This window comes from Thermobia domestica, chromosome 11 (assembly GCF_964235325.1).
Source record: "Thermobia domestica chromosome 11, izTheDome1.hap1.1, whole genome shotgun sequence".
Lineage (NCBI taxonomy): Eukaryota > Metazoa > Arthropoda > Insecta > Zygentoma > Lepismatidae > Thermobia > Thermobia domestica.
Window position 1 is genome coordinate 18,398,454 of NC_137464.1, and position 26,150 is coordinate 18,424,603.

General features: G+C 35.8%; 1 protein-coding gene across 3 annotated transcripts in view; it reads right to left on the minus strand.

The window, feature by feature from the left end:
• Positions 1 to 26,150, minus strand: part of LOC145663940 (dynein regulatory complex subunit 7-like) — a 105,691-nt gene that overhangs the window by 13,094 nt on the left and 66,447 nt on the right. For 2 of the 3 annotated variants that reach the window (XM_081730161.1, XM_081730159.1), the window contains exons 11-12: positions 14,387 to 14,497; positions 10,005 to 10,115 (exon numbers count right to left, since the gene is read on the minus strand). In XM_081730161.1, coding sequence (XP_081586287.1) covers positions 10,005 to 10,115; positions 14,387 to 14,497 — 222 coding nt within the window. Of the gene's footprint in view, positions 1 to 10,004; positions 10,116 to 12,677; positions 13,196 to 14,386; positions 14,498 to 26,150 lie in introns of those variants that run through there. The other variant, XM_081730160.1, reaches the window with a different exon arrangement.

The window sequence follows — 26,150 nt, forward strand, 5'->3', positions numbered from 1 at the left end:
CATTGAACTTTAGTCACAGCTCATAGTCTAAGATCATTGGTGGTGATTGATTTGAAATCTGATAGCTAAGCTTATTGAATCTTATGACTCATAGACGAAAGGCAATACATGCTACAACAGTTTGAAATTTAATCATAAGGTGATGTAATCTGACACTAGCAAAGTTATTGTTGATGCAATTTGATTGGTTGATCACTATCTTTTGTGCAATCTGATTGGTTGCTGATTTTCAAATCTTTGCTGCATTCAGTTTTAAGTTTTGTTTATCATTTAAAAATCTTGGTTTCGTTTAACATTTTGCACTCACTGATAAATATGATCAAAACCGTTTATTTGTTAATCGAATAGTTAAAAACCGGATAAAGTTTGACGGTTAACCATGAAACGTGAATTTTTTGAAATTTTTGTTTGAAAACTCTTGTTTCAAATTTGTTTGAATTTTTTTGTTTCAGAATTTTGTTTGAAATTTGTTTCAAAATTTTTTGTTTGAAAATTTTTTTGTTTGAAAATTTTTAATTTTTTTGTTGCAAAATTTTGTTTGAAAATTTTTTGTTTAAAATTTTTTGTTCGAAATTTTTGTTTTGAAATTTTTCGTTTCCAAATTTTTTTGTTTAAAATTTTTTGTTTCGAATTTTGTTTTTCAAAATTTTGTTTGAAAATTTTTTCGTTTTAAAATTTTTGTTTGAATTTTTCGTTTCCAAATTTTTTCGTTTCAAAAATTTTGTTTCAAAGTTTGGTTTGACATTTTTAAAAGTTTTGTGCACTCATTAGTAAAGAACCGGAACTGTTTAGAACTAAAACCTCTGGCAACATTGTGGTGCAATAGTACACGTCAGAATATGGGGTTGTACTTGAAATGAAAAAACACAATTCATTGAAATGGATCATTTTATTACACTCCACATACATCCATACCAGATAGTGGTTCTGGATATTGTCGATACAATGTATTTTGAACTTCTTGCACTAGTTTGTCTTTAGCGTATAATTTTAATTCCAATTGAAGTCTTTTAAGGTCTATTGCGATATCAATTGGTGGAAACTCAATGTCCATTTGATCACAAATAAACTGTTTATCAATACAATTATGCACCCACGAACGATGTTGACAACCATCACAATATCTAGATACATGTTGTACAATATGCATAACACATTTTTCAAAATAGTACTTTTTCAGGAATATACTTGTTTTGTTGCACACTTCCACTGCATGTTTAACACACTGAAATACGCTGATGAATTTGTTCCATTCTGTTTCCGTTAGATACACCATGTTGCGAGGGACATGGAATGTACTCCTTTTACGTAACAGCACCATCTTCTCTTCGAGGACTGTACGCAGCACCACTTCATGATTTGAGCCTAATGATTTGACTATGGTCACATTTAGCTCATCATGAAAATAATCGTTCATTTGGTCAATTCGTGAACATAATATTTGCCATTCTTCAAAGGTCAGTTGTACACCAAATTGTTCTGCTTTGTCCAATCGAATCACTGGTTCAAATGTTCTAGCACTGATACCAATCATCACATGTTTTGTTTGAAATATATTTATTGGATAATAGCTTGCGAAGATGAACTCTTTATCGTTAGAAGTACACATCTTTCCTCCTGAAAAGCACTTGCTCAAATGATTTCGTGGGGTGACAGTGTATTGGTTGATTTATAGAACTACGGCTGACGTCATTGGAAAGGAATGTGCTGACGTTTGAATTTATGATTTCATCACAGTTGCTGACGTCATGCTGACCAACCAAATTCATACAACTATGTCTGATGTGCTGACGTTTGAATTCATGATTTCATCACAATTGCTGACGAATCTGGCTGTGTACTAAATTCAAATTGATGACTTCGACCCAAGAATCCTTTGTAACATAAATATACAGATCCAGTATTTAAGAAACCCAGCACTTCTTCTTGTTTTGATGCTTCCATGGGAAAATATCTTGCTGGTAAAATTATATTCTTATCATTTTCAAGCTTCACTACGATTCTTAATCCAAACTTTGTAGGGATCGTTTGGCTAGCTAAGATTCTATAAGGTACATTCTGTTGTAAATTAGTAATCTTGGTAAATGATTTCATCACATCACGTGTGTTTAGAAACTGCAGACAAGTAGCCATGATGATGTTATCATGAATACTAACTCGAACGATGATGCAAATCTGATGACGTTGCATCATGTTCTGACGTGTACTATTGCACCACAATGTTGCCAGAGGTTTTAGTTCTAAACAGTTCCGGTTCTTTACTAATGAGTGCACAAAACTTTTAAAAATGTCAAACCAAACTTTGAAACAAAATTTTTGAAACGAAAAAATTTGGAAACGAAAAATTCAAACAAAAATTTTAAAACGAAAAAATTTTCAAACAAAATTTTGAAAAACAAAATTCGAAACAAAAAATTTTAAACAAAAAAATTTGGAAACGAAAAATTTCAAAACAAAAATTTCGAACAAAAAATTTTAAACAAAAAATTTTCAAACAAAATTTTGCAACAAAAAAATTAAAAATTTTCAAACAAAAAAATTTTCAAACAAAAAATTTTGAAACATAAATTTCAAACAAAATTCTGAAACAAAAAAATTCAAACAAATTTGAAACAAGAGTTTTCAAACAAAAATTTCAAAAAAATTCACGTTTCACGGTTAACCGTCAAACTTTATCCGGTTTTTAACTATTCGATTAACAAATAAACGGTTTTGATCATATTTATCAGTGAGTGCAAAATGTTAAACGAAACCAAGATTTTTAAATGATAAACAAAACTTAAAACTGAATGCAGCAAAGATTTGAAAATCAGCAACCAATCAGATTGCACGAAAGATAGTGATCAACCAATCAAATTGCATCAACAATAACTTTGCTAGTGTCAGATTACATCACCTTATGATTAAATTTCAAACTGTTGTAGCATGTATTGCCTTTCGTCTATGAGTCATAAGATTCAATAAGGTTAGCTATCAGATTTCAAATCAATCACCACCAATGATCTTAGACTATGAGCTGTGACTAAAGTTCAATGTATTGTTTCAAATTTCACGCCTTATGTTAAAATTCTGTTTATCACCATTCCCAAATTTAAATAATACTTCTCTTGATATACCTAAGTCTTAGAATTAATCATATCATTATATGTTCAATAAGGTCAATAATGTCCGTCAATTGTTTACCTGAGTAGAACCAACTGTTTTCTAAAAGTGTGTGTACTCAAACTTAAGAAGTACCACAACAAAGGAAATGAATCAATGTACACTACCTCATCAAGGACAATCACGTGGTACAACGTCTTGCTTACGTTTATATTTGGCGGGAATAATCAAAACCAATGACGCATTCTCAAATTATCCTACAAAGTTTCAATGTACCAATGTTCTGGACTCCTAATCCCATCATAGGTTAATAACTGATCACGTGATCATAATGATTTACCCAATGAATGAGATACTATCCAATTACCAATTATTGATATGACAATAAGAAATGTACCTCCTCCCAAAATTTAAGATTGGTACACAAATACACCTGTGTCTTATGAAAAAGTAATAAATCCTGTACTTATTCAATAATAAAGCGGGTCAATAACCTTTAAATTTTGAATATTTGGTCATAAGAGGAACACCAATGGGTCCTAGAAAACGTTTACCGAATTTTGTTATTTGATAATTCCCAAATTTAAAAGAGAACAAAAACATATAAAGGTAATAAACCATATAACGTGCTAAATAGGTGTCAATAACCTCCGAAATTTGATTTTTTGGTAGTTCTTTACCCATGAAAGGGAACGATGTGGACCATCCAAATTTATAGTGGTACATATTTAACTCCTGTACTATGATACCAAATGCTTATATTAAACAATTTTCTAAAAATGAGTGGATGAGCCAAGATACCCCTCCCAAATTTTTTAAAGGGTGCGTCAATGTACCCATGTCTTATGATAGGAAATGAACCCATATACATGACCATATAACCATATAAAGTAATAGAACCTCATCAAAGGGGAGAAATTGGGCCAAAAACCAAACACATGGTACAACATATTGCTTATGTTTATATTTTAGCAATTTTTACCCATGGAAGGGAACAAGATGGACCACCCAAATTTATCATGATACATGTTGAGGCATGTACTATGATACCGAATGCTCAAATTGGAAAATTTCCAAAATTTAAGGGGGTTGGCCATGGTACCCCTTCCAAAAATTTAAAGGGTGCATCAATGTACCCATATCTTATAATAGGAAATGGACCAATATATACATGACCATATAACCATATAAGGTAATAGGACCTCATCCAAGGGGATAAATTGAGCCAAAACCAAACACGTGGTTGTACTAAAATTTGGCAATTTCGTACCCATGAAAGGAAACGAGGTGAATCACCAAAATTTATAGTAATTTATATTAGGGTCCTATACTATAATACCAAACATATAAAAGGGACAATTTCCAAAATTAAAGGGGTGGGTCAAAGTACCCCTCCCGGGTGCACAAATGTACCTATGTCTTATGATAGGAAATGAATCCCCATACGTGACCATATAACGTATAAGGTAATAGGACCTCATCCAATGGAATAGATTAGGTAAAAAACGAAACACTTGGTACAACGTATTGCTTACGTTTATATTTTGGCAATTTTGTACCCCTAAAAGGGAACGAAGTTACAGTAATATATATTAGGGTCCTATACTATTATACCAAATGTTTAAATCGGGCAATTTCCAAAATTAAAGGGTGGTCCAAGGTACCCCTCCCAAATTTTTCAAGGGGGTGCATTAATATACCCATGTCTTATGAAAGGTAATGAACCCCTGTATACGCCCATATAACGATATAGGATAATAACACCTCATCAAAGGTGATAAATTAGGTCAAAAGACCAAACACGTGGTTGTACTAAAATTTGGCAATTGTGTACCCATGAAAGGGAACGAGGTGGACCACCCAAATTTATAGTGATACATACTAGGGCTCTATACTATTATACCAAATGTTTAAATTGGGCAATTTCTAAAATTGAAGGGGTGGGCCAAGGTACCCCTCCCGGGGTGCACCAATATACCCATGTCTTATAAAAGGCAATAGACTCCTGTATACGCTCATATAAACATATAAGGTAATAGGACCTCATCCAAGGGGATAAATTAGGTCAAAACCAAACACGTGGTACTACGTATTGCTTACGTTTATATTTTGGCAATTTGGTACCCCTAAAAGGGAACGAGGTGGACCATCCAAATTTATCATAATACATATTAGGGTCCTATACTATAATACCAAATGTTTAAATTGGGCAATTTCCAAAATTTAAGGGGTGGGCCAAGGCAACCCTCCCAAATTTTTCAATGGGTGCATTAATATACCCAAGACCCCTATACATAACCATATAACCATATAAGGTAATAGGACCTCATCCAAGGGGATAACTTAGGTCAAAACCAAACACGTGGTACAACGTATTGCTTACGTTTATATTTTGGCAATTTTGTACCCCTAAAAGAGAACGAGGTGGACCACCCAAATTTATCATAATACATGTTAGGGTCCAGTACTATAATACCACATATATAAAATGAGCAATTTCTAAAATTTAAGGGGTGGGCCAAAGTACCCCTCCCAAATTTTTAAAGGAGTGCACCAATGTACCTATGTCTTATGATAGGGAATAGACCCCTATACATAACCATATAAGGTAATAGAACCTCATCCAAGAGGATAAATTGGGCCAAAAGAACAAACACGTGGTACAACGTATTTCTTACGTTTATATTTTGGCAATTTTGTAGCCCTAGAAGGGAACGAGGTGGACCACCCAAATTTATTATAATACATGTTAGGGTCCAGTACTATAATACCAAATATATAAAATGAGCAATTTCCAAAATTTAAGGGGTGGGCCAAAGTACCCCTCCCAAATTTTTAAAGGAGTCCACCAATATACCCATATCTTATGAAAGGTAATGGACCCCTATACATGACCATATAACTATATAGGATAATAACACCTCATCCAAGGAGATAAAATCGACCAAAACCAAACACGTGGTATAACGTATTGCTTACGTTTATATTTTGGCAATTTTGTACCCCTAGAAGGGAATGAGGTAGACCACCCAAATTTATCATAATACATATTAGGGTCCTGTACTATAATACCCAATGTTTAAATTGGTCAATTTCCAAAATTTAAGGGGTGAGCCAAGGTACCCCTCCCAAAATTTTCAAGGGGTACATTAATATACCCATGTCTTATGAAAGGTAATGGACCCTGTATACGCCCATATAACCATATAGGGTAATAACACCTCATCAAAGGGGATAAATTAGGTCAAAAACCCCCGAAATTTGACTTTTTGACAATTTTTTACCCATGAAAGGGAACGACATAGACCCCCAATACTAATAGAGGTACATACTATGGTACTATGGATTAAAGGGGGGAAATCTCCCCCTTCCCCCAAGAGCCGTCCAAAATATTAAAATTACCCACACTGCCGCTTATAGCTTACCGCCACACGAACGAAAGTTTGGGACCGTTCTTGCGTTATTTCAAAAGAGGGTTAATTCTTTAAATTCTATTCAAAAATAGTCTGTCCAGCATGCCGCGTTTACGCTAACTATAACTCGAGTCATAATATCGGATAAATCTCAGGAAGAAGGACGATGTTACTAGAGGCTAGAACATCTGAAAAACAATCGATGCCTGGTTCTTTCCCATAAGGAGAGGTGTCTTTTTTGTAAATATTGCTCACTTTTTGCAATGGGTTTGGTTGGGGGCTATCGAAGAAACATGCCTCTCCAAACTCTTGTGAAGGAAGGAAAACCTTTGAAGAAATTCGCTACTTTCTACGGTATTTTAGATACTCACAACAAGGCACAAATATCACATTAACGCTGTTGATGTCGGAAAAGCGTTTCTGAAAAACTATTGGGAATCAGTGAAATCAGTCGAGAATCAAATCAACTCTTCAAGAAGACAAGTCATCCAAAATCGCGACAAACTGAAATTAATGTTGGAGAATGTGATATTCCTTGGAAGGCAAGGCATTGCTTTTCAACGCCACAGGGACGATACTTGTACGGATAATTGGACCTCAAATGGTGACGGTGCAGAAACTAAGTTCAGCGAGGCCAATTTTCGAGAATTGCTCAAATTTAGAATGGCTTGTGATGACGATGTTTTAAAGAATCACTGGAAGAAAGCATCAAAAAGGACCATTTTTGCCAATAAAACCACACAAAATGCCCTCATTGAGGGTTGTGGATGAGAAATCACGTCTGTAATATTGTCAATCGAGTGCGGGAGGGTCAGTTTTATTCTATTATGTTTGATGAGACTACGGACGTTTCGCACATCTTAACTGTCTTTGATTCTAAGGTACGAACACATGGGTGAAATAAGAGAAAACTGCTTCGGTTTCATTGATCCTCGATCAGCAGGGCTGAAACATGAGGACATTGGTTCGAACTCGGAATCTGAACACGCAGAACCGCCCGAACTCTCACTGACTGGAGGGAAAATTGGAGAAATTGTTCTATCTTTGCTATGAGACTTCTCACTCGAGTCGAAAAACTGCCTTGGTATTGGTACAGATAGTTGCGCCGTCATGACCTCTCAAAGTCGCGGGACAGTGCAGGAGATCCAGAAGGAGGCTTCAAACGCGCTGCACTGTTCATATTGCAGTCTTGTCCTCAACTTGTCCATTTTCAGGTCGTTGTCAGTACAGTGCGTGAGGAACTGTCTGGGAACAATGAAAGAGATCATTGTGCTTTCACCACATTGTCAAAACGTAATACTGTCCTTAAGCTTACTGTTGGTGGCCAGTTGGAGACATTGTGTGAAACGATAAGGGTTGAACAGAACGACGCGGTGTTACAATTTCACGTGAAATTTCAAGAAATGAGTGAGACTCTACAGTGTGTTCCAAGTGGTCCAAGTTACATACAGCAGCCAAAGCACGAATACTTTCTTCTGTCAGCCAATGCACGACAGCGAGTTTATCGTAACTATTATGTGTCTTCAGGATGTTCTCACGATAACCCTCTCCTCAATCGACTTTTGCAGAAGACAAATTTAGACATGAACGCAGCGTTAGATGCCATTCAGGCCACTATCGCAGCATTAAACAAGAAGCGTTCAAACAGCAAAGAACAATTCAAGGCAATTTTCGAAGCAATATCCAGAATGGCTGCCAGTGTCGACGTGCAGATTCGAACTCCTCATCTCACTCAAAGACAAACACATCGTACGAACTTCAGGGCAGATGACAGGACATCTTACTACTGAAGAACTGTCTACATTCCGTTGATAGAGTCGGTTGTAGAAGACCTCAAAATGCGTCTTGCGCCGGAAGTTTTAAATGTATACGGACTCATTCTATTGTCAACACGCCGAACTGACAAAACTCTGAGCAACACCTCCGCGTTCTAGCAGAAAGATTTTACAAAACTATCGGAACTAAAGAAAAAAAATGCTGTTTTCCCTCCTTAGTTCTGAATTTGCAATCTGCACTTCTAAATGGAAGAGAATTAAAAAGAAGGTAGAACTCTATCACGGGCTGCGTTGGAGGCCTTGGCCACCAACGACGAAGGTCTCCACGTGACTAATTCGAAAACTGCTGCGCATACTTGTAACCCTGCATTCGATCGTGGCCAGTGCAGAACGATCCACATTGCACCGACATAAAACGTGGTTGCGATCTCGTTGGCGAAAAGCGGCTGAATGGACTAGCACTTTTGAACGTCATAGGGACATTGTCGTAGATGGCGACAGTATTATATCAACAGATACGCCTTGGGTGATATTCGCCGAAAAGTGCGTTTTGCGTTGTAACTTGTCGTAAGTTATTTTGTCCTTTTGTTTAATTCATTTTACTAAAATATAGAAACATTATAAGCGTTTTAAGAAAATTTTAACCTGATATTTTTTCTAGCGAAATATTTAGTAAAGCATAGCCACGAGCAGACCTGTAGACAGAATATCTCTTTTCGGGGGAAGGGGCATTGTGGTGAAAACTCCGTAGCAATTATATCTTTTACCCTCTTTTCCTGAATCCGTTTTACCTTTCTTTTGGGGGAGGGTAATTTCGGGGAACATATTCCACTCCACAACAAAAAATCCCTCCCCCCAAGACGTTTGATTTAATCCGCCAATGACTGTCAAGTTTCGGGAGACTCAATGCGCAGCCAAACAGCGCGTGTCCAAATGATCGCGAATAATGACATACACCGCTGTTTGGGAATGCGTAAGTGTGTTGCAATAGTTTGTTCTGTTAATCGGTGGCCAGACATGGTTGTCATGCACTTTCGTGATTATGTCAGTTGAAGCACTCGATATCTGCCACTGAGGGCCCGTCGTTCACGTTTCACATAATTTAACTACCATTTCACTGTTGCATAGGATGGGGAATTGTTCTGTAAAGTGTTACACATGTTCTCGTGCATCTGTTTGATTGTTCATTGTTTCAGGAAGAGATACCGAATCATTGCATGATTGGCGATAAGCATGCTCATTTATAAATGGCTCCATCCTAGCTCACAATTCCATCTGCAGACAAGGAACGGTTCAGCATCAGAACATGTAACATCGTATGGAATATAAGACCTACTCTCTAACACAAGAATCTCGTGAATTAGGAATGTTTCCTTCTGAGTCAGCACTTTGTCAGAAACTTTCCAGTCAATTCTCGTATATATTTCTTTCTCAAAGCACTTAAATTGCGAAGACAGTGAAACTTGAAAAGGTTGCTACCTTCTATCTGGAGCACTTGCTTGTCATTCTTGTTGGAGAACATAACTTCCGGTTTTAATACTCTACATGTTAATCGCTTGTGTAAGCTGGGTAATTTGTTTGAAACTAATGGGGCTATATTAGACAGGATTTACCGTATACGGAACGAAACAACAGCCCAATAAATTCAGGAAGGTGTCATATAAACCGAGCAAGAACTTTTCATAATAAAATAAACTAAAAATGACTTCCTTACCATTTCTTTCATCTCCTGCCGTGCTTGGTCGTTTCTCAAAGGATCGAACACAGAAACAGTCAGTCTTGGCATTCTTAATTCTTCACTGCGACTTCTTAGAATGGTCGAAAACTTAAAAGAATGAAAGAAAGGATATTATTTATTTATCTTTCTACTGTATATTTGATTATACTGAGATGATAAATTTACAGAAAAATCTACTGTGAACAATAGAAAATTCAGTCTTTTGACACAAATGACGGAAAACATTTTATTTATTTTGTAACTCTTTGTATTTTTGTATTGCTGCAATCCTTATTGTCATTCCCTTTTACCTTACACATGACGTTCTAACGCCTTTTCAAACAAAACTAGATCGGTACTTACAGGATTTCAATATTCTGCCTTATGCAGAGTCGTTTTGATGTATGATTAGCGTCTTACTAAAGGCCTGACTACTGCAGGAAACATATGAAACTCTTTAATATGGGAGTAGTCACGCTTCAGAACGACTCTGCATAAAGCCCATTGGGTCAATCTATTTGAAATCGCCAAACTTCAAGTGAAAAGGTTGCTAACAATATTATTATTATTATATCTTTTTAATTTCTGTACACAAAGTTGTACTACATTTAGAGGGGAAAACAAACGTTCATTCATTTTTAGATGCCAATTTTCTTTTGAGCGGCCATTTTCCATAAGCTCGTAAACCTATTTTGCACTTTACAAAAGTTTGCGCTAAACGCTGTAACTTTGTTAGTTTTTAAGATATTACTTTCATATACACATACCATTTATAAGTGAATTAAATGTAGAACTTTTATGTCAAATACACATTTAAGCCTACTACACTACAAATTTCGTTAAAAATTGTTGAAAGTTAAAGTTTGGAAAATGTAAATCATATTTGAAATCAACAATTTTAAAGAAAAAAATTAAACTGTTATTTATTTTCTGGATGTAGGCTACGTGGTGTATTAATCAGTTAAGAAAAAAAAAACGATATTTTTTGTTATGGGATTTCAATCTTTGCAATTTTTTTTCTTCTAAAATTGCCATGCGTCAAATTCCGTTCCGGTGACAGCATTGCAAAGCTGACATTAGCCCCACGGTCACCGGCAAATATCATGTTCGGATGACTCATTAGGAACATCATAGAAACGGACCCTCGGAAAAATATTCGTTCCATTGCAGACCAGTTAGACATACATCATACCACTATCGTTCGGCGACTTCGTGCAATCGGTAAGGTAAAAAAGTTGGAGAGTACCACGTGAGTTGACACGGACCATTAAGAATCGCTGTCTGGAAGTGTGCAGTTCTCTGAGTAAAGAATAACTCGGAATGTTTTCTGCATCGGATTGTCACTTTTAATGGAAAATCGATTTGCTACGTCAATCGTAAATGGTCAGAACAGGGGTATATAAGAGTGAAGACCAGGACAGTTTCCAAATTCTCCTAGATATTGGGAGAGTGGCCTATGGTGGGATTGATCCATGATGTCTCTTTCTGTGGAGAAACTACCACTGTGGGTCGTTACAGTGCCATACTTCATGAAGTACACAGCAACTTTGGCCGCAAGCATCCAGAAATGTTTCAAAGACATGATGTCCTCATGTTGCGCGAAATAGACGCCCAAAGGCTGCACAAAGGACGTTACTATGAAAGTATGCCTCATTCACTGTATCCTCCTGACGTTTCTCCCACCTACTATCATGTCTTCATTCATCTCGATCACTTGTTTGGAAGGAAAGCCTTCCCTGATGATAAGACGGTGTAACCGCGGTTGAGGACGACTTCCATTGCAGTCTCTAGCCTTTTACCACGGAGGCTGAGCGATGGCAAAAATGTGTGGTTGCAGACGACGACAATTTTGAAAATTTTGGTATTATAGTTTTCTTTCTTTCTTTCTTTTCGGCATTTGGAAAGGATTCACCCACCTAGGCCGAACATTTCATTTGCATCAAGCTAACACGTACTTGCAGATAATAATAATAATAATAATAAAAGAAAGTAGTGACAACTATCTTGACGTCAAACTACCTTACCTCAGCACCACAGAAGTTCCGTAGCTGACAAGGGAATGTGAGGCGATGAAGCGTAGTAAGTAGTGTCGACTATGGTGGGTCATGCAGTACCGTACGGAGGAAAATGGAAGCGCCATAACAATATGTTTTGGAAAGGCGAACAACGTGCGTAGATCAAGATTAAAATAGCACGTGAATGCAGTACACAACAATCGTTTTCAGGAACTTCGTGACAACTATTTCGCCAAAATGAAGGAACCATTTCGCAGGAAGCACTACTACACAGGAGAACCCATCCGCACTATATGACAGTTGCAGCGGGACATCGACAAAGATTGGCGTGCTGGCGGTGTACGACGCCTTCCACACATCTGGCAGAAGGTGATAGAGATCGGAAGCGATTACATTGAAAGAATGTAACATCGGAAGCGATTACATTGAAAGAATGTAACAGGTGTTCTTCTGTGCATAAAGCCAAATACGAATTATAACGATGTTACCATTACTTCTTCCAGACCAAACATTTCAAGGTTTATATACAGTGTTTCAAATAGAAAGGCCATATTTCAAATATTTATACTTCATAATGAAAATGTATTACAGATACAAAACAAAATACAAACTATTAAGTCTTAAGTTTCATTTACCATAATTAGATATACGCTGACCAGCCAGAACATCATGAACACCTCTCTAATATCTGATATGTCCACTTTTGACTCGTAGGAATGCAGCAGTGTGGTTCGGCTTGACCTTGGTTGGTGACTGGAAGCATGGCGTAACACATCTACACATAAAGTCACTTAATTCCTGTAAATTTCACGGAGGGGTCTGTGAGTTCAGATTCGACGTTCAATGACATCCCAAAGGTGTTAAACTGGGTTAAGATCGAGTGATTTTGAGGGCTATTGAAATAATTGAAATTCACCACTGTGTTCTTCGAACCACTGCGGCACAACGTTGGTCTTGTGACAAGGAGCGTTTCCTGCTTGAAGATGCCATTCCCAGCTGGAAATATGGCCGACATCAATGAGTGTGGTCAGCAATAACTTGCTAATAGCAGTCCTGGTGTCCTCCACACGCACTACCGGACTCATGGGTAACCATACGAAGGTTCCTCAAATCATAATGGAGTCATCACGGGCCTTCATCATCCTACTGTGCACGCCTCGAGCAGCTGTTCCCCTGGAAGATGACGGATTTTTATTCAGTAATTGATACGATAGAGGCAGTATCGTGATTCATAGGACCATGCAACGCTGTGCCATTGCTCTACGGTTCAATGGTGATGGACATGCACCCATTTCAATCGTTATTGATTATGCCGTGCGGTTAATATTGATACACGCGTGGAATGTCGACTGCTGAGACCAATATCTTACAGTGTACAGTGAACTGTGGGCACACAGACATTCATGCTGTATCCATTATTAAAATTTGCTGTTAATTGTGCTACAGTTTGTATCCTAATCTCTTGTGCCTACCTCGAGAGTCTACGACATGCGACATCTTTAATGAGGTGTGCTCGCCCCATGTCTTGTGGTCTGTTGCTGGTTTCACCGTCCTTTTTTGACCTTTGGAAGACACTGACCACTGCAGCTCTCAAACACCCGACAAGTCGCGCTGTTTCTGAGATGCCCATTCTCAACCGTCTGGTCTCTATCAAACCCTGATAAATCGCAGACCTTCCCCATTCTATGTACAAACAGCACACTGACTAATCGAATGAGATCCCTGTCACCGTGCCCCTTGTCTCTTACACCAGCCCAACGACTTCATTCGAAAAGTAGCGGGTAGGCTTTGGCTGGTCAGTATAAGTTCTGTATGTGCGCTTTATTGTTGATACAACGATGAATTCTTTGTCGTTGATGGATGAATCCCTTCAAATACATGCTGCACTTTGATCACCAATGCAACTTGCAAAATTATTCTAGAACACAAAACGCCTTGTATGTGTACCTTGTGAACAGTTAAGGTCACTCCATTTGGGCGCTGATTTCCGGCGGGAGCTCAAGTGGTTCAGATTCCACGTTAATTAGTAGGTCCACATCTCATATAGCCTCTCTGCTGCAAGGAACGTTAAACTTAAAATCAACTCTATTTGGTAATGAAATATAGTGGCAGTGTAATTTGAAACTAGGCCGCAATCGTTCAAGAAGTACACTTTTTATTCATTGTTGGTGAGTGGATACACATAGGTAAAGTTTCAGAATCGGGTCATTCTATTTGAGAGACAGTGCATATGTAACTTATATAAGAAAGTTATAATAGACACTACACAATAACATTCAAAATAATAACAAAGTCAATAAGCAATCACACTCTACTATTTTAATCTTTGCAGCTAAAATTGATTTCTTATTGGGAACTACTTACTTCTTGTTCCGTTCTCCTTACAGCATTTAAAGTATTATTTTCATCGTCCAGAAGTACTTGAAGCAAATAAAACAAATCTAGTGGTTTGGTGGGACATGCGCCTGCATCTACCTTAATCGATAAAAAAAAGAAGTTTTATAAGGGTTTAACATTGAATTATTTTGTTTATTATTTTAGTGCCTAAAAAGTTAGAAACATTTTCAAAATGCAAAGGAATTCTCAAAACAACACGAAAATTATAAATAATATTTCAAAAAGACTCCCCAAATTAGTTTGTATTTCTTTTACGTCGTCACAATTACGTTTTAATTACCAGTATTACTATACATTTTCCACAAATTGTTAAGCAATAAATGAGAGTAATCGAACAAAATGCATGTACTTACTTTTTTGTATTCTTTCTCGGATATTTCGAGACCTCTCGTGGCTTTTTTCTGAAAAATAAAACTGTGTCCTCTTTCATGTCAATTTTTTCTTTTTATTAAAAAAAAAATGTTTTAAAGATGTACAGAGATTGTTTCCGATCTATAGTAACGAAAGTAAATACGCCTTATCTTATGAAATACAATGCCGCTACTTTTGGCGATGTTCTCTGTGATGGCCGTGAGTTCGAGTTATTGCTCTCAGAGGAGTTTCTATTGGAGCAAGGTGGTGCGTAGTACAGTCAGTCAAGATTAGTCCACTCCTGCTGGCAAGCTTGTTGTTGAGGTCGTTTGCATCCAAAGATTCTTTTCAGTAGTCCATTGGCAAGGCTTCAGATGACTTAACAGATGTTTCTGTACCGGATGGCATTTATTCCCATTGCACTCTTCATATCCGCCCAGACTTGGCGGCAGGCCGGTAGCCAGCCCAAATGTAGGGGGGGGGGCGACTGAAGTTAGGGGGCCGATCCAACCAAATTATAGTTCATCACCATATTATAGTTCGTTTGCAAACTTACCGTGAAGATTTTAGAGGGGGCCTGCAAAAATTTAGGGGGGCTCGCCCCCCTGGATACGGACCTGCTTGGCGGCAAGGGCACTGATTTCTCCGTAACTTTTTTGGGGGGGCAGTCAGATGTGGGTTTGTATATTTATAAAATAACACATATAGCAATACATATAACAATAAAAAACACATATTCATAAAAATACATGAGGGCCCACATGAGCTTTGGGCGGGAGAGGCACCCCAGGATCGTCGCCCTTGCTTGGCGGGTGAAAGCAGATGTATGGCTTCAAGCCTTATTCTGATGCGGCTAACCTTATGATAATCTACATCATAGAGATCTGGGTCTTCCGTGCGAACTAGCGGAGTCAAACCAGTCAGTCGTCTGATAATAGGGCGAAGTAAGTGGTATTTTTAGCTACGCGGTGGGGAATTAACTTGTCATTGTAACTGAATACTGCAATAATTATAAATCTCTTGTAGAAACTTTCCATCGTTTCCTGATACCATCGTATCAAATATTTTTCTCCCCGTGGGTGGCAACATTTTGTCATAGTCATTCAGATAAAATAGTCATATGGCTCATCTAAAGTGATCACAAGCTTCTGCCTTTCACCGGCGAGCCACTATGTAACATATACAAATACTCAGAATTGCTCTTCAATTTATATCTGTACACTCGTCTGCCATAAGTGAGAATTTATTAATTCTAGAGAGCTTGGCTTTTGTAGATCAGTGATAGCAACATCAAAAGATTCTAGAACAGAAGTAATAGAGTAATGCAACAAGTGATGTTCATTCTCTCGTGAGTTTCTTATATGCTGCTTTATTGTTCCTGAATGGTCTAGCGATGCCACTGTACTAGTAAATAGGGGACTCCATTTGGATATATGTGGTATTTCTTCGGAAAATAGAAAATTACGATTTTGAACAAATCTTTAATTACTACCGAAATACCTTCACGCTCAATGCTAAGCTGTTTATTTATTTATTTATTTATTTATTTATTTAGAAAACAACACAACACGCTTAATGCCTAATTATAGTGTCGTATAATACATACATATACATATATACTTTTACCCGTACAATTAATCAATGCACTTCGAGTGTCAGGCACTCGGTAATAATCCTGTTTCTAAATACATATTCTGACATACTGAATATATCTAATACATGAGTTTTATGACTTAATTCATTGTAGGAGTCACACATTCTCCACAGCGGAGATTTATTGAGAATATTTGTTCGTGCCCTTTCACAGAAAAATATACCAGTATTCCCTGGTCTTGTTCTGCCTGTTGGAACGCTCAGATATATTTTCGTGAGTAGCTCTGGACAGTCAATTTTATTATTTAATACTTTATATAAAAATAGTAAATCAAACATCTTTCGTCGATTCGTCAACGTTAGGAAATTCAAACTCCTTACTAAGTCCACGTAGGGAATCTGTTTGGGATAGAAAGCTGTTTTCTTGTACGTAAGTGTTTTTAGAAATTTAAATTGTATGTTTTCTATCGCTTGTAAGTATTTATTTACATTCGGTGTCCAAATAACGCACGCATATTCTAATCGGGACCTTACGTACAAATTATAAAGTTTAATGAATGTTGACTCGTTTCTAAACTCTTTACCCATTCTATAGATAAAACCGAGGTTTCTGAATGCAGCGTTAGAGATTGCATCAATGTGATGAGAGAAGGTCAATTTTGAATCAAAAGTTACTCCTAAATCTTTAACTGAATTTGGTTTACACAGAGATATGCCATTAATTATATACAGATGATTGATGGGATTTTCTTTCCTTGAGAACGATAAAGACTTGCATTTAGAGATATTCAATGTAAGTTTGTTTTTGGCACACCATTGCCCAACACCCTGTAAATCCTGCTCGAGTTGTGTGCAGTCATCTATTGTGCTTATTTTAGAATATAATTTGAGATCATCGGCAAACAACAGAAAGTGAGAGTTTTTGACATAGGTTGAGATATCATTAATTACAAGAAGAAATAATAGCGGACCTAAATGGGATCCTTGAGGAACACCTGATAATGTGGTAAATTTCATGGTAATATATCCCTTGTAAGAGACAGCTTGCTCTCGATTGCACAAGTAGGAAGCGAAGTACTCTATTGCTCGTTTAGAAAAGTTGAAAGATACCAATTTCTGTAGTAGCACGTCATGGTCAACTCTATCGAAAGCTTTACTGAAATCCGTATAAATGACGTCCACTTGACCGCCTTTGTCTAACTCTCTTGCTATATAATCCGTTATTATTGCTAGATTGGTTGTTGTGGATTTATTCCTTAAAAATCCGTGTTGATGTTCAGATATGACAGGCTTAACATGGTTTAAAATTCTGTTGTATAATATGGTTTCAAGAACTTTTGCAAAGGGAGATAGGATGGCTACGGGTCTGAAGTTCTCTATCTCATTCCTGTTTCCAGATTTAGGAATAGGGCAAATGAGACCTTCTTTCCATTTATTCGGAAATATATTGGTTTTAATGGACATATTAAAGATAATGTGGAGTGGATGCTTGAATATATCTAAACAGCCCTTCACCACATACGGTGGAATGTCATCTATACTACAAGATGTTTTGGGTTTCAGCGCTTTAATAGCCTGCTCAATTTCTTCTAATTCTATTTCCTTTATATGAAAGGTGTCTAATATACTACATTCCGAATTATTTGTTATTAGATAATCTGTGTCGTATTTAGCGCGTACACTACTATATACCGACTGAAAATAATGCGCGAATGCCTCAGAAATCTCTTTGTTATGTTTTAATTCGTTACCATTATATGTTAGAGAATCTGACGAAAGATGCTTGGTTTTACTTTTAATAAAATACCAGAACTGCCGTGGGTTTTTTTCTACAGTAAATTCAGAATGTGAAATAAATGCCTTGTACGCTCTCGAAATTTCTGATTTAATTTCTTTTCGTAGTTTCAGGAACTGTTCACGATGGTATGAAATATTATTTAGCCCCTCTTTCCACTTTTTACGATGGTAAGATTTCCGTTTGATTTTTTTGATTATATCATAGGTAAACCAGCACGGATAACTGGCATTGACGTGCTTTTTAGCAGGGACGCATCGGCTGAATACGTTATAAATCATTTCGTAGAATTTTGAAACAGTACAATTAACATCATCATTTTGAGAAAGGCATTCCCAAGATAAGTTTGACAATTCTATATATAATTTTGTGAAATCAGCCCTTTTAAAGTTGAAACCAGTTACTTTAGGAACTTGCTTTAATTTAGTAATATGATTAAGAGTTAAAGACACTAGGATTGCTGGGTGATGTATATCCTCTCGAACAAGTGGATACTCTTTAGAAACAACTACATCTTTGATATTAGAAAGTACTAGGTCTAATGTGCGGCGGTCTAATGTGCTGTTAATGGACTTGAGTATCAACACTCACTTTGCAATTTGACCAGTACCGCAAACATATTGTCTTTACATTTGTCATGTTTTCTTGTCTTTTCTGAAAGTTCTCTAGATGAATACGTATAAAGAAACGGACTAACAAAGGCGGTGTGCTTTTTACAAGTTATTCCACCCATTCATTTGACAGACTGGCGGTCTCACACCATCCTTTCTTGTTTCAAGCTCTATTATCGGGTGAATGTAAAAACAAGAGTAGTTTACAATGCTACTCTTGACGAAACAGCCTGCGTGCACCACTCCTAGGACCATGGGCGCCCATCAGGGGGAGCAAGGTGAGGCGCTTGCCCCCCTCCTAAGAGGAAATCGTGCTTTGGAATATCGAAAGCCCAATAGAATTTTTACATTAGTTATAGCAAAATTTGAAACCATATTTGAAACCTGGCTTACATTTGCCTCCCCCTTTGAAACCACAACCTGGGCGCCCTTGCTTAGGGCACCAGTTTATCACTGGTAGGTTTTCAGTTTGCTACTGCTCGTTTGGAGTTACCTAATCACCTCTATTTTACTGATTATAGTGAGCCAGCTTTGATATTGGTCTGGTACATGGATTGTTTACATGATTCTCAAGCAGTTCGTTCAGCGCAGTACTTCACATAATTTCGTGAATAGATAAATAAAAATATAAAATCGAAGCTAATATTTAGATTTAAACTATTGAAACTAATATCTAGATTGTTGAGTTTCGTGCCAGATAGCAGAAAAGTAACACCAAGAGATTATTTATTGGGCTATATTTTACACTTACGGCACCGATGATAGTAATAACATAAAAAATTGTACATCCCTCTTTGGAGGTATCAACCTGTTTTGCCACGGGGATATCACCTGTCACAGGGAGAGTGTAGTCATGTTGTTGGGGATGTAAAAATCCTCTGTGCATGGGGCACAGTAGATGATGAAATGTACCGTCGTAAACCACATAATCACGGGATAAAATTCAAATGGTATGCACAGAAATCCAATTGGATACTTTGGTGCGAAATACAGAAGCAGTCGTGACTTGTACTCAAAAATGTATCTATGCTGAAGACCACAATTTGAACATTTACTTTAATAATCATTTGGAACATTCAGTGGCGTATACTAGATTGATGGCTTGGACTACCACTAACCTTTATAACACCTTTTCATTAATAATAATAATTTGAATTTATTGATAGTAAAGACCACAGCCGAAGCCAAAATGGTCATAATGTACAATAATATACAATGAAAGATTACAAAGGAAATACAAATAAAACAAAATAAATAAATTAAAAATACATCAAATCATCTCGACCAAATACAAAATAAAAGATTAGCACATGAGCTTGATACAAGCTAAATTGTAAAGTAAAGTTACAACATAACCTCAATTAAATAGCTATTGAATCGACCATGATGTATTATTAAGAAGTAAAATAAATGAAAATAATAAAAATGAACAAATTACAAAGAAAATATATAAGAATAAATAGATATAACAAGGTACATAAAACAAAGACAATAAGAATTCAACAGACAATATACCAAACCATGATAAATTTTATATATTTACTAAGTAAAAGATTCCAAATATTGTTTTTTAAGTAAAGAAAAGTTCGAATCAAATAGATCAATTTTGAGAGATTTTTTATTTATATTATCAACACTAATAAATAGTGGAGAACCAACCAATTTATTGTTACATAATATAGATCGGTAAACCCTAGAATTATACGGAGGAACTTTAATATATAAATATTCAATTAAATTCACTCTAGCATGTATTATATCATGAATAAATCTTTTTTTGTCTTAAATTTCTCCTAACTTCAAGAATTAATAAATCAAGCTTAGCAAGAATGTCCCTATTAGTCATCTCATGTAATTTAAATTTATATTTTAGCCAAGCCAGGAAAGAAATCTGGACTGACTCAAGAACTTGAGTGGTACTAGTAAGAGTGATAATAATAATAATAATAATAATAATAATAATAATAATAATAATAATAATAATAATAATAATAATAATAATAATAATAATAATAATAATAATAATAATAATATTATTATTATTATTATTATTATTATTATTATAATATTGGAATTTAGTTTCTACGTAATTATACAGTCTTCAAAATAAAAAGACTTAGAACACACTTTCTTTTTACCATGTAGATAAATATGGTTTGCTCTTCACTAGAAAGACTTCTATTATCTTAATTGTTAGTACAAAAAATATTGTACATTTCTCTCATCATTTACTGCACAAAGTATCCCTACATTTTGCTTTGGATAAGCTGTAACCCTACTCGCACTCAGAAATTTTTGTTAGGAGAGATCCAAGCTTTAGGAGGTCAATACTACAAGGCACTAAGCATATGTATTATTGAAAGTATATTTATTATTCTGCACCCGAGAAGACGATAAGTAATTGTAAAATACTTTCCATCCATATTTTTAGAGGAAAAGTTATAGAACTAGATTGTTTTTTATAAGAGAAAGAAAAAATGAAATAACTCCTTTCAGTTTTACGTCCCATGGTTATGCCGGCTAGGCTAAACGAGACGGTAATGATGAGAAATGAATGAAATGATGGAATGAAGAAAGTGGGAGGAAACAGGAGAACCCCGAGATAATTCAAGCACACGGTGTTTGTCCACCACAAAGTTCACTTGGCGTTAGCGGAGATCGAACCATATACCCCATGCACCAGAAGTGTACGCTTTACCACTGATTCTCCGCGGCCCCTTATAAGAGAAAGAGTACAGATGAAGTGTAAGATCAAATTTTCATGCTGCATCAATCATTTCCCTATTAAAACAAGTATAGTTTTATTGAAAAAGTGTACAAATATATATTAGGATGTTTTGAGGGGGTTCGGACCCGTGGACACTCGTGGGTGCACCACTGTGTGCGATTTATAAAGAACGCTGAGATAGGCGATTAGAAAACAAAGGAGCCTCAGTCTGTAAGAGCCTTGAAAATTTTCAGATTCTTTAAACGATCTTTCACTTTTTAACATTTCTGTACATGAATTCAACCAATTGTATGCTTACTGAGGAATTGTTACTTGATTACTGATATTTTTTTAGAACGGAAAATTTTCCGGAAAAATATAGCGGAACATCACTAGTTATCACAAAAAAAAAAATATATATATATATATATATATATATATATTAATGGCAGAACTTTTCATTACAAAATGCTTGTATTTTGAATATATTTGCAGTTTTTCCGTGCTTGGAAAAGGAAATCGTGCTTGGAAAATGGTAGTACCGTAATAATACTTCAACCGTGTAAGGTTGTTTAATTAACCAGTCTTAATTCTTCGAAATTCCATACTGTCGGTTTCCCGAGGAGATCGCACTCAACCTTTTAGGTCACCGATAATTGGCAAAGAGGAAGTGCTGCAGGAAGATGCAGGTGAAACAGGATCTAGAAAATTGATACTGAACTCTTTTTTTCTGGAATCAAGGATGCTTCGTGTATTTGAAGTTTCCCAGTGTCGGCGGTACAAAGAAGTTCTCTTCCCCGTAGATCACAGATTCGACGTTGCTTGCTGCACACGTGAAGGAGCAGGAACATCTCATTTGTGAACATGCTTTCGGCCAGTGGCGGTTTCTCTTAATCTTTGTACAAACCTCCTTCCAATATTTTCAATTTTTATTTGTGCTAAATCACTTTTCGTTTTATTGTTAACATCATTTTTTTTTTTTTAAATACAAGTACGTTTGAAACGGGGTAGTTGCTTTCTGCTTGAGAGTTTGCCAAACTCCTCAGCTTAACAGCTTCTGGGCCACTGCGGGGGTTGCGCACTAAAGGGGGGGGGTTATCACGCCGTGCACTTCCTCATAAGGATCCATATGCTTGCTGATCTTTTGCAAACAAATCTACCAAACAAAAACAGCTTTTTCAAAACATAACGCTTTGGAACTGGAACTTAAAACGGACTGAGTTTGTCGCTATAAAAAATGCTGATAGATAATCATGTATTAATATTTATTCTTATCTCCATAGAAACAAATCATGGCTTGAAGAAGTTCGGTCAGTTTCTGAAAGAAAGTAGCAGATAAAGTTGATTGTATATTTAACAATGGTGGCCTCCAACAATGAAATTAACAACAATATGTGAAATCGACACGTACCATTCCCTAGTTATTTCAATTGTAAATGGGTGTGCCAAGTTTGGTCAGTTTCTTCTAGAAAGTGTAGTAGATAAAGTTGATTGTATATTTAACAATGGTGGCCTCCAACAATGAAAGTAACAATAATATGTGAAATCGACACATACCATTCCTTAGATATTTCAATCGTAAATGGTCAGTTTCATCTTACTTACTATAATGTTAAAGAAACACAATTATATTATATAAATATTATTCTATCTAGCTTACATTATTCTTCATTTAAATAAAAATAAAACATCTCTTCGAAAATCTATCAATTTTGGTGTTTATTGTTTTCAGGTGCATGATGCAGCTCACTACATAACGAACTTAATTAGCAAATTTACAAAATCATGGATAATTTATATCCATATTTAAAGATTTATTACATAGCTCTACGATGAATCATGGTAACAATTTATATTAATTTTCAGTTATGTACCTAATCTGTTTAATAAACACTTTCTGTTTTCAATGCACGCTTGTTTATCCAATTTATAAATATCTCTATATCATATGTTGGAATCTCTGCCTGGTTTTCCATGTTTAATTATTTTTTTATTGAACAATAAGGAACATCCCTCGTCAATTTATGACGATAACACAAAATATATTTTATATTACTCTCTTTTTAGATCATAAAGATTTAAAATAATGAGAGCTCAGCAACACAGGAATGTCTATTTCTTTTTCAATAAGAATAACTTATTCACATTGCTTCCAACATAAAGTTATTATCATCATTCGCCAGAAACAATATGTGCACATTTTCAACAGAAACTATATACGCACATTTACTTTTGATTATCATTACATTTCTCTCTGTCTCAACTTCACCTATTTTCCATATTATTATCACAATTCATATCTCAGTAATACGAGCTTTCAATCCCGTCATCCTTTTAGTACATAAGATTAACACAAAAATAACACAATAAATAACTAACCTCCCTAGTCTAAAACGCTATACCTATACTATACCTAACCTATCTAACTTAACCTATTTATCATTGATAAAAGACATTCTGACTCGATTTGTCTTAAGATCTTATCCTCCCTTTACAATTAATTCTAGGTTGGAGAATCAGTGCATAGATTCTATGAATCATCCTCGTATATATATCATTAAAGATCAAATAAGAAGATATGATATTTTCTTAGTTTAATGTTAAAATTCGATTTCATACTGATTAATAACAAATTATTAATACTTGAGTTGAAAAACTACTCCAAGGAAAACGAGCTGCAAATATGAACTATTAACTCGACCTAACAATTTTTTGGTAAATATCGTTATTCTGTTGAAATAATTTCGATATGTAACAGCTTGTGTGCCATTTTAGTTACTTTCTCCGTCTGATTATATTGACTTGGTCTTGCTAGATAATATATCGTGACATCTTATTATAATTCAGTGATAGTAAATTTAAGACTATCGATTAAGAAGCAAGCATTTAGACATGTCCCCTTTTACAGTCTGCCCAGATATGTGCGACCGCGAATGTAACTTAATTAGCCATAGTAGCACCACATACTTCCTTTAAACTTGCAAAGGGACACATCTAATGAAGAATTTATAGTGAAACGTTTCTAGTTCACTTTTACGAAGTTAAAATATAAGAAACGGGTTCTTTCAAAAACATTACCAAAGACGCCGATCTTCATTTCTTCTGACTTCTGATTTTCTTCCCCTTAAGTCTAAATTCATAATACCTTCATCATCCTCTTGCCCTTTGAAATTTACAAAAACACTGTTAATATCGAAATCAACTTTTATCAGGTTGAGTCCAAATATATTCTTTTTGAGGTTAAAAATTAGATTTTCCGAGACAGACGACGAACTATGTACGTTAATTCATATTCTTCTTAACTGCACTTACTCCATCTATTGACACAAACAGTATAATTATGATAATACGAAATCTTATGGAGTACAAATAAATTCGTTCAATTGAAGCTATGGACTATTTACTCGAGTGACATAAAATGTATATCGAATTGTGTACATTGGCTTGAATATGTTAGCACTATATGTAGAATTTACTTTCTATGGCCACACAAAATAGCATTATATATATATATATATATTTTTATAGAATGCAACGGATAAATATTTCTATATTATCTATGAATAATGTATGCATACGTACGATACATTATCCCTACGACCAAGTTATACCTATACCGTACTTGTACAATCCCTTAGCTAAATTTATATATTACCTACTTCTGTAGTCATTTAGCGCAGGTCAACATTAATAGCACACAAGTAAACAGCTTTTGGTTAGCACAGGTCAACATTATACACCCACCAAATAAATAACATATTAACTGCAGGTCAACATTAAACGCGCCAAGATAAACGAACTCATACCTAACAATAAGCATATTTAAGATTGATTTCCAAATGATACGATTTGCTTTTACCAAAAGCAGGTCGTAACAAACTTCTCCATCATCCCTCCCCCTGTAGTATTGGTTAACACGGTTCTCGCCTGAAGGGGAATAGTCTGTTCCTTTGTGACAATGTTGCGTTCCGTAACTAAGTCGCTACAGAGAAGAAAAAAAAAACCTTTCGCCTTGCCTAAATGCGAGATTGCCAAGTGGTCATAACTATTGGTTCTGTCAAGTAAGATCAAGGCAGCTATGGAGACAGTAAAGGCTACCCAGTGAAGAGTGAAGACAAATTGAGGGTGTCTATATTTAATAAACTGGTGTCTGAATGAGTGAAATTTGGCAGCATAGATAAAATGTTTTCCTTTTCATGTGTGTATGGGTGAATGAGAAAGTTGGAGGGCAGTTTTTAGAAAAAGAGAGTTAATTGGGGAAGGGGTGAGATTTTAAAGCGGGTAGCGGACTTTGCAGTGGTACTAATTTGAGGGAAATTTCGCGCGGCGTAGGGAGATCTAGCAAAGATTTTTTTAAGGAGGGAAAAGGGAGATTTTACGAATATGAGATAAATGTAGGGAAATTTAGCTTTCCAACAAATGTTATGTTACTAAACACTGCGGCAGTATTATACGTGCGTCTTTACCTTATAGGCTATCAGTAACGAATTTAGAACAAACCATTCTTTACTAATCTCGGAATTGAGGGGAACGTGGAGTTTTTAAGTATAGATATAATTAACAGTAGCTTCTTTTTTTCTTTAAAAATTCCACAATTTACTGACTTCATCCCGAAAGCCCCTCCCTATAACCGTCACTGCCTTATATTTATTCAGCTACAGTATAATTCTTATA